The sequence below is a fragment of the Centroberyx affinis genome, unplaced genomic scaffold, assembly GCF_046629955.1.
Source record: "Centroberyx affinis isolate AG114_WGS23_722 - 3 ecotype Tasmania unplaced genomic scaffold, CSIRO-AGI_Caff_v1 ptg000677l_1, whole genome shotgun sequence".
Taxonomy (NCBI): domain Eukaryota; kingdom Metazoa; phylum Chordata; class Actinopteri; order Beryciformes; family Berycidae; genus Centroberyx; species Centroberyx affinis.
Window position 1 is genome coordinate 74,920 of NW_027279298.1, and position 10,081 is coordinate 85,000.

The 10,081-nt window shown below is 44.5% G+C and overlaps 1 protein-coding gene across 3 annotated transcripts in view; it reads right to left on the minus strand.

The window, feature by feature from the left end:
* Positions 1-247: 247 nt before the first annotated feature.
* dscaml1 (Down syndrome cell adhesion molecule like 1) overlaps positions 248-10,081 on the minus strand; it is a 76,256-nt gene continuing 66,422 nt past the window's right edge. Inside the window, exons 22-35 of one of the 3 annotated variants that reach the window (XM_071519227.1) lie at positions 8,591-8,708; positions 7,397-7,560; positions 6,945-7,043; positions 4,922-5,110; positions 4,405-4,533; positions 4,127-4,285; positions 3,806-3,961; positions 3,595-3,625; positions 3,320-3,438; positions 2,921-3,073; positions 1,484-1,678; positions 994-1,302; positions 661-858; positions 248-567 (exon numbers count right to left, since the gene is read on the minus strand). In XM_071519227.1, coding sequence (XP_071375328.1) covers positions 248-567; positions 661-858; positions 994-1,302; positions 1,484-1,678; positions 2,921-3,073; positions 3,320-3,438; positions 3,595-3,625; positions 3,806-3,961; positions 4,127-4,285; positions 4,405-4,533; positions 4,922-5,110; positions 6,945-7,043; positions 7,397-7,560; positions 8,591-8,708 — 2,339 coding nt within the window. Of the gene's footprint in view, positions 859-993; positions 1,303-1,483; positions 1,679-2,920; positions 3,074-3,319; positions 3,439-3,594; positions 3,626-3,805; positions 3,962-4,126; positions 4,286-4,404; positions 4,534-4,921; positions 5,111-6,944; positions 7,044-7,396; positions 7,561-8,590; positions 8,709-10,081 lie in introns of all 3 variants that reach the window. The other 2 variants (XM_071519226.1, XM_071519225.1) reach the window with 2 other exon arrangements.

Sequence of the window (10,081 nt, forward strand, 5' to 3'; positions counted from 1 at the left end):
ATAGAAAGTAAATCAGGCAGAAAAAAGGCAAACCCCTGTGCTGTGGAGACCCAAATTCGACCCCTTCATACAGTATTGTCGATGGGGGCCCCGACCGGCCCCCTGCAGCCTGGCACAGTGCAGGCGTCGTCGGGTCAGCTGTGCGTGTGTATGTTCCTCGCCCCACTTCCCTCTAGAGGCTCCAGGCAAGTGCTGGTTCGACCAGCATTCTAGTAAGAGTTATGGTGACAGGCCCAGTGATGACAGGCTACACCAGTGTGTAGGACTTGGAGTAGGCCCCAGCCCCTCCATCTCTCTGCTTCTGCAGTCTGCCTAGGCCCGAGGAGCTGCTCTCCAGGAGAGAGTCTCTGGATCCCCCCATCTTGGAGGAGGATGAGGAGGCACCTCCCGGGGTCCCTCCTGTGGCCCCTACTGCCCCACCTCCACCAGAGGATGATGATGCCCCAGCAGCAGCAGCGGCAGTAGCAGCAGCAGCTGCTGCTGCACTCTGGGCAGCTGAGGCAGAGGAGCCAGGCATGGTGAGAGTCCTCTGGGGCAGTGTGGAGCTGCTGGAGCTAGCAGATGCCCCTCCACTCCCACTACCTCCACCCAGCCCACCGCCACCACCGCCCCCTGTTGCTCCTCCAGAGGAAGCCCCAGAAGAGGTGAGGCTGGCCAGGCCAGAGTGGCCCATGGTTAGGGCCTGCTGCTTTGCAGAGTCCATAGTCACATGGCGGCCCTGGGTGTGGTATGCCCGCTGGGCCAGGCCACGAATGGAGGCTTCACGTGGTGGAACCACTGGGCACGGGTCATGATGCTCCGATTGCTTTCGAAAGAAAGGATCTGTCTTCATGTAGAGTGGTAGGTTGCAGTAGTCACCTGTAGTTGAAGAGGAGGAGTCAAATTCAGAAGAACTGCCAAATAAAAATTTTAAAAGCTAAGTTTTAGACCTATTAAGACTTTTATATAGAAAAGAAATGAAATCCATCATCATGCTTTCTAGCAACCACTCACTCTTGGCGCGGTGTGGGATGGGCACGGCTACATTCTTGCCACGATCATAGTCCTGGGGTTTGGGCGGCGAGGCAGTGAAACGGCAGATACCCGGCTCTGATGGTGTGCTCATGGAGGTCATGCTGTCTGCGTTGTCATTGGTACCCGTGGTCATCTGGTCAGACGAGCTGTCAGAAATGAAGCACTCTGTGATCTCAAACTTGGCATGCTGCAGGTGCTCCTCCAACTTGGCATGTTCATAGGCCCTTGCCAACTCTTCATAGGTGGAGGAGGCGCTCTCTGTCGACACCATGCTGTTACGACCCTTATCTAGGGAGGATGAAGGAAAGGAAAAGAAGTAAGCACATTTTCTCCAGAAAAGATAGTAGATTATATGCACTGGTTAGAGTTAAGAGTGCGAAAACACATTTACTTCCAAATTTGAGAAATAGCATTCTCTTATATATGTGCATGTTAATGGCTGTAAGTGTCATCTCATCCATGTGCCAACCTGTGTCCTGTGACAGGCTGGCGCTGTAGCTGTCACTCTCTGTGACGGTGATGCCATGCTGGGATCCAACTGTGCGCCAGTCTGAAGTGAGAGTACGGGCCGGTGTGGAGGCCTGGCACTTGGTCAGCGTCCATTGACTGGAGTAGCGGTTCCTGATGCTGTGGGCTGACTTAACACTCTTCCTTGATACAGGGTCTGGTGGTGAATGGACAGAGATATAGAATTAAAGAGGATGTGCATATGTGCAGAGGCTGTTTGTTACAATTATGGTGAGCATGTGTCAAGTTTAGGCCCATCTTCACATTCTAATCCACAGTGGATTTCAGCGGACCAGGTAAATAAAACTGGATGCCTCCTGGTTCAGTGTCATTTGGACCTACAGGCCCATGTGTGCATATAGCTTACCCTAACCCTAACCCAAATTAGCAATAACATGTTGATGCTGCTTGGAGAGTGCACTGTGTGATGGGTAATGACATCAATCCGCAATCTTTATATAATTGCATCAATAGAAAGTTATGGAAGCCCAAGATTTAGGATTCATGCAATAACAATGTGTTATTTTACAGGCACACAATACTCCTTGATTAAAGCATTTATAGTACATGGTTTGAAGTTATGCGACTTCCCTCAATACTGCAGATTTATATAAATTTATTTAATCTGGTTAGATTATTCGTAGAAAGATACTACACAATGAGATCTACATATAGCCATGCAGCCACCTCAGTATTAGATAAAAAATGTCAGCACATTTTGCAAGATTTTGTTTGGTTGTTTGTTGTTCATGTTGATGTACTGACAGAAAACCTTGATGCCAGCGGTATATTTCTGTTGATTCTACTGCTGTTCATTTCTTTCATTTGGTTCAGCATGAAAAGTATTTAATAGTTGCTCCACAAATTTTTTTGCCACCACCACTCACCATGTTGTCATTTGTGTAAACTAGTGCAGTGCCCGTTCACAAAAAAAACCACACAATAGGCGTAGGCTATCAGTCACTTGCTTTGAGCCCCGCTGTTGCACAGAGCGCTGTTCGCTTGTTTATTCATAGTTTATTAATACTGAACGTGTCGCGTGTCCAATCCGACACTGCACGTTCTTGGGTCCTCAGCAATACACCCGCCAAGTGTGAAGTAGATCGGACGAACAGTTCTTGAGATATGCAAAGGACACATACAGACAGAGATTCCTTGCTTTATAGTATGATAAACACACTTACGCTCCATCAAATGAGTGAAATCAGACTGTGGTGTTTACATAGCCAAATAAATAAAAAGATTGAGCAGAGATATAGGTATGTTAGCCAGGTTATGCTTTCACCAATGATTTGATGACCAATTATGATACTATAATAGGTGTTTACATAGTTGGAGTATTGCTTTAACCAGGTTAAGTTTGAACTGATAAAATGGGCGGAGAAGCGAGAACACTTACTGGTTCCTGGTCTGATGTCTGACATGTCAATCAAAGGACCAGTGTTCTGGATGAGGGCGGGGTGATGGACAGACACGCCCGTGCAGAAGCTCTGAGGGTTTCCAGTTTGGTTGAACTCTGTGTCCGTTACAGGGATAGTGGCTTTGTCCTCACCTATTAGAGACAGAGTGAATATATTTTCAGGAAAGCAGCTATTGCAGATTGCAAATACAAATATAACTGTGAATACTCTTTAACTGAATATATAGGAGTTACACTAGAGTCTCTCCTTATGATTGCTTATGGCATCCACACAAACACAAATTTGAAATAAAGATCCCTACACTCACCAGCACTCCAACACTCATGCACAGACACAAGTACACACACACACACACACACACACACTCTCTCTCTCACCGATCTGCTTGATGCCTTCTTTGTCCTCAATTAGCAGCTGGACTCTGGGAATGTCGATGTGTAACCGTGGGCCCTGAGGAGGACCCTTCACTGGGGTGTCGAAGCTGCGGTTGTTCTTACTACTCCAGGGATACAAAAGGCACACAAACACACACACACACACGTTCATGGTTTTGAGAAAATGAAAAATGTGATTGGGTGAAGCGGATTTTGACTTATTCTAAAGAGTATTTCAGCCTAATTGGGTCGGAAGGACCGGGGAAAAACAGTCTTACCTGATCAACATCTCAGCCAAGCTTTTGGCATCTAGAAAGGGCAGAGAACATAACGGATTAGACACACAAAAGACCCATTTGTAAAACAAATCCAATTTTCAGGACTTTATTCATGAATTTCTCTCTGAAGACTGCATTCTTCTTCTAGCTTCTTCATTTCTAACTCTGTTCTCCTCTCCTTCTCTCTTAGTCCTTTCACTTCCTCTCTCACCTCTCAGTCTCTTCAGCCTCTTCTCTTTGCGTTTCTTGCGGATGATGAAGAGCAGCGCGACGCCCAGGGTGACCAAGATCACGGGACAGCCAATAGAAAACAGTTTCTTCACGTCGTCATTCTTTTCCAGGGGGGATTTGATTGGTGGGATAGTACCTGTCCATATCCAGGAAGAGTAGGGTTGAGATACTGCTCTTTCACCGATAAATATTATGCGTGACCCAGTTCAAATTGATTCTCCACCAAAGCAGTGAACAAGAGCATCATTTAACTCTATAGTTCATCTATTTGGGATGCCTAACAAAACATTCTTCTACTCACTGCCGTCATAGTCCAGTGTAGCAAACTGGGAGCTCTGGTTTCCACAGCCAGCGCTGTTACAGGCCTTCATCTTCAGCTCGTACCAGGTGGCCTCACGCAGCTCTGCCAGGAACACGTCTGTGGTGGCATTGGTACGCACACTCTGCCACGTCCATGTACCTGGGAACGGTACACATACATGAATAAAACTTCTTTATTTAACCAATGGTCACAGGTTTCACCAATGGTCACAGGTCAAATGTTACCATCAGCTGCAAACTGGAAAAGCAATGACCAACCTTTAGGTCTGAACTCCAGAGTGACAGCACTGATGGGACAGCCTCCACTGGCCCAACCCTGCAGGTTGAGGCGGGCGTGGCTAGAGTTAATGTGGGTGAACACTGGCTGCTCCTTGTTGAACTGGGGCTCTGCAAGAGTAGAGGAACATCACTTTTAATCATTTTTAATTTTAAAGGTTTGTACTCTATTGGTAAGAGCAAGAATTTAATGTGAATGACTTTGGGGTTTTTTGGGTTTTTTTTTTCTTGTGGTAGGTCTGAAGCATCATTGTTGCCTCCTACACATTGACCTTCAACATGTGACATATTTTCTGGTCCACTCGGGATGCCATTTTAACTATGTGTTATTGCTGACCACGTATTCCCTTGCAGTTGGGACTGTCAAAAAAGGGGATGTGGATTTTAAGTGTGCCCACCTCCCCTTTCTTTATCTCTGTATTTTTGTATACCTCCCACCCCTCTGTCCTACCCTCCTTTCTCCTCACCTCCCCACTCTCCCCACACCCCCATTTCTCACCTCGCCCGTGGGTCTTGGCCTCGATAATCTCGCTGATGCGTCCGGCCCCCACGCTGTTCTTGGCAGCCAGCTTGACTTTATACCAGGTGCCACAGCGCAGGTTGTCCAGCTTGAAGGAGCGCTCGCTAGAGCTGATGAACACATCCCTCCACTCCTCTGTGTTGTCTACTGAGTACTGCAGCACAAAACCTGCACGCATGCACATACACACACACACACACACACACACACACACAATAAACACACCTAATTAAAAAACGAATGCATCATGGTACAATAGTAAATAGTATAAAGTAGTAGTATGGTATTTGATACATCCCTCATTGAAAGTGTACTGCATCAAAATTAATTTAACTTAAAATAATAACAAAAAAAAACCCTCTGCATGAATACAGTTTTTTGTTTTGTTTTTAATGTTTAAATTTAATAAAATCTCCTTATACTACACTATGTTGAAATACATTTGTACCTCTACTGTCCACCAGATGGCGATGTCAGCCTGGTCTTCTACCCAACTACAAGCCCAGATGGGAGGTCGGTCTGGCTGCTCTCTATCTACGCCGCCATTAGTTACCCACAAACCCCAACACTGGGATGGCGCTGACTGAGCATCTATGCAAATGAGGGTATGCAATATGGTGACTGTTTTTATAATCAGCTGCCTTGGAGAGCCAACTCTGTTAGGGTCTTTTTTTCCCCTCGCACTCTGAGACACTTCCTTTTTTTTCCCTCTGTCTCTCTGTCTGTCTGTCTGACTGTCTGTCTGACTGTCTGTCTATATGCAATTATGTATAACTGTATGTCTGCCAGTCTGTCTGTGTCTTTCTTTCTTTCCCCTTGCTTCTTTCCCTCAAACCTCTCCCTCTCTCTCTGACAGATGGTACAATAAAGGCTGAAACATCAGAAGGGTTAACCTGTGTGGATCCTGCAGGGTTTGTTTACAAGTTTTATAGTCACCACCATGTCTGAACAGAACAGAACCGAACAGAACTGAACAGAACAGAACAGAACAGAACAGAACAGAACAGAACAGAACAGAACAGAACAGAACAGAACAGAACAGAACAGAACAACCACACACAGCTTCAGAACTACAGACAGAAACACACCTACAGACTTCGGCACCATAGTAGTCCCACTTTTAACTGCAACTATTCAACACTAAAGCAAGTGCTGCACTGTACCTTCCCTGCAGGATACTTATTTATTTATTTATTTATTACTTTTTGGAAAACAATTTTGTTATTTTCAGTTGACAGAAGCTGCAAAGACTGGTCCCACAACCAGCTGTTTGGAAGGCATGGGTTTTGTATTAAAATATGCCTATTCGCTTTTATTTGAGAAGGAATAGGCTGCAGATGCCACTGCAGTAGTAATGCAAAATAAATGCTTGATGGGGAACTTCAGCAGTGCCTACCGCTGACAGTGTACAGATGGCTTCACGGACAGACAGTTCCTCTGGTATACAGAGAGACAGATAGACTTATACAGATATAAAGAGTGACAAGGAGACAGACAAATGATTTTACAAATAGAAGATATGCAGAAAAAACCTGCACCGTTTGGATGCTGGCTGTGAACAGCATTTACAAGGAAAAGAGGTTGAAAGCGTATTTGCATGCATGCCCGTTCAGACGCACACACTGTGCCCAGCCACACACACACAAATCACCAACAATCAGATAATCAAACAGACAGATTGTTAACTGGGGAACATAAAAACCAGGATGGCAATCAATAAACTGATAGATCAGTATGCAGACTAACAAAGTGCTAGGTAAAGGAGAAAGACAGAGAGGAGACAGACAGAGGGTAAACTAACAACAGAGGTGAAAGGGAAATCTACATTGAAATTTGATGCATATAGCCCCATTGTGTTACAGCAAATCAGGGAAATCAGGGAGGATTTCATGTAGCCACCATAACCTGAAGCTTTTGTATGTAGTTGTTGTAGAAACACACAGGGAGGCGGGCAGACAGACAGACAGACAGACAGACAGACTTGTTGTGCAGTGCGATGTACCTCTGATAGAGCTGCCTCCGTTGTCTCCTGGTATCCAGGCCAGGGTGATGGAGGAGGTGGAGGTGGTGGAGACGGTCAGACGAGGCTGGTCCGGAGGGACTGGGGGGGAGGCACACAGACAGGTAACCACTCAGTAATACTTCACATGCACACGAGTGGAATGCTATAAATCATTTTTGGGAGAAAAAGGATTTGCTCAATATTGCTAAAAATACAGTTAATTGTGTCCTGTCAAATGTAAAGGTAAGTAGTATTCATCTCATTTTCAGTATGGACAACAGGTCTATAACTGGGGCAAAGTGGTATTTGAGTGGACCTATCAACACTCTCCCTATAGCCTGAAATGTAAAGATGGGAATCCCAGCTATGCTGTCACTTTTCACTTTCCTCTGTTTTCTGTCAGATTTTTGTGTGACTGTGTCGATTGTGACAGTGAGCGAGTGTTTTCTTACCTTGCACCAGAAGGTTGACTATGATGGTGTCAAAGCCCAGTGTGTTGGTGGCTGTGCAGGTGTAGTAACCAGAGTCTTCAGCTTTGACAGAGCGCAGCACCAGTGTCCCATTGGCCAGGATGAGACGCTGGCCATCTAGAGACACTGGGATGGCTGTGTCCTCACTGACAGAGAGCGGTAGAGAGAGAGCAAAGCATTATCATAAGACTCCTACTGTACATTATGTTAAAGATAGGGGGACATTTAGAGGCAATACCTAAAGATGATTGTCACTCAATAAGAAGTCATGAATTGTCCAAGCGCATAAGGTTAACATTAAGGTAGTATTTTGTGGTATTTGGCACAAAATGGCACTATTTCATTGTATTAACCTATAAATACATTTATGGAAATAAAAGGAGAATGTCCCCAATATATAATGTACAATGTACTTCAAACAATTGTGCTTGTTTGTGTTGTTATTAGGTGTTTGGGAAGAGCACCACTGTAGGAGCTTTTTGTTTGTGCATGTGTAACTCTTTTTGCCATGTGCAGTTTATAGGGGAATTACAATATGCATAGTTTAGACCACACAAAGCCTTAACAGCCTGCATTAGGGAAATACAGTGTGCCCCTGTACACCAGGAAGTATGATGCTTATCTGACTTCTGCCACACAACCAACGTGAGGCCGGTACGCTGTACATCAGCATACCAGGAAATAGCTCAGTGATTTTGTAACAGTGGTGGCTAAGTCAACACATTAATTAAATATTTTTTTCAACGATTCTCTTACTTATAACAACACTGTGCCACCACAGCACTTTGGTGTTAACAGGTGGAATTTTTAAAGTCTATGTAGCTTCACTCATTCCAATTATGACCCCCAGTCCCACAAGAGCACCTAAAAAGCACACACACACTTGTGCCCTTGTAAATACATTATGTATTAGGGACAGTTTTCATTAAGTATTATATTGTAATTCTGTACATATGACACTTTCACATATGGTTAATACAAACACTAATACACTTGAATACAGCCACTGTAAAGTGTTACCGAGGCAACCAAGACATCACAGAGAGTCTCACTTGATTAACAACAAAGCAATCAATGTATGTATTGTATGAATCCAATTCCAATGAACTCTTAGAGGTATCAAAGGAAACATACAGGCATGTGCATGAGCATTTTTGACTTATGTGGCATTCTCACCTGTCTTTGGTCCATTTTATGGTAGGTGTAGGTTCTCCAACCGAGCTACAGGGCAGTCGCACCTCCTTCATCCATGGAGTGGTCACTGTTCCTCCAAAAGACAGGATCTTAGCTGGGGCTGATGGAGGATGGAGAGAGGAAGGGAAACAATGACGGGTGTATTGAGATAGAGAAAATGAGAGACATTGGCATTAACAACCCAGCAAGTCATAACACAAAAAAGGACAATAGCCTAATTAATATCTACCAACCAGTTAATTCTGCCATTGTCAAATAACCTTTCATACCCAGCATAGTATTACTATAGAGAGGCTTCAAAGCATTTTGAGTCAATACAGGCATATGATGGTGGATAAGTGATGTATACAGTTATTTATTTTCCATTGGAATTCTTTTGAAAAAAAGGATTTGCTTAATAAATGGAAATGTGCAATGTATTACCTACAGTATGTTCCACAGTGAGTGGAATAGTGCTTTTGGAAAAGAAATCTGCAACATTATCCAGCAAAGAATAGAATATGAATAAGAATAAAGAAGGGACAAAGAATGAGCAGAAATAATATGAAAAAATATCCAGCCAAACAGGCACATATACCCCCCCCCCTCTCTCTCTCCCTCTCTCTCTTTCTTTCTCAAGCTTGGCATCTTAATGCTAGTGCTCTAGTGCACTTATGTTAAGGTTGAATGAAGTATTGAGTGGGCCAGCCTGGAGGACACTGCCTTTTACAGCTGCCGATCAGCTGACGCACCCACACACACACACACACTCACACACATGCGCACACACACACACACAAACCTTTGCACCCAGCAGTCAAGGGAACGAACAGATGAAGAAAAGGATAACATGGTGGAAAGTGCACTCTATTCATTCTATCTTTCTCCCTTTTTCTTTCTGTCTTTTAATCCAAAGCCTATTGATTAAACTGCCCTCTTCATTTTCTCACACGCTCTGCCTCTCTATTGTCCTGTGTATTAGTTGGGTCTGCCCCTGTCGTGTCATTTTCTCTCCCCTTTTCTCCGTCCTCCTGCTCTCCTCCCGCTCCCTCCCCCTCTTATCGTTTCACTGTTCCAGGGCAGTTTATCTGGTGCCCTCTGAACTCTGAATCAATAGCACAAGCTGCTCTGTGGCATTAAGTCAAAATAGACACATAAACAGAGGGAGAGGGTGGAAACGAGGCAGAGTTTGAGAAAGAGAGGCAGAAGAGGGAGAGTCAGAGGGAGGTGGAGAGAGAAACAGAGAAAGAGTGAGAGATAGAGAGACAGAGAGAGAGAGAGAGAGAGAGAGAGAGAGAGAGAGAGCGAGAGCGAGATTCAGAGTCATGAGGGGTGCCAAGCAAAAGACCATTAAAAAAAATGATATTTTTAGTTCATGGCATCGCCGATAAGGGGCTTAAAGAAAAGAGGAATACCACTCAATAAGAAGTCAAAACAATTCCTAAGGGGAGAGGAAGCCAAAGAAAGAAAGAGATAGAGACTGTCTGAAGTACA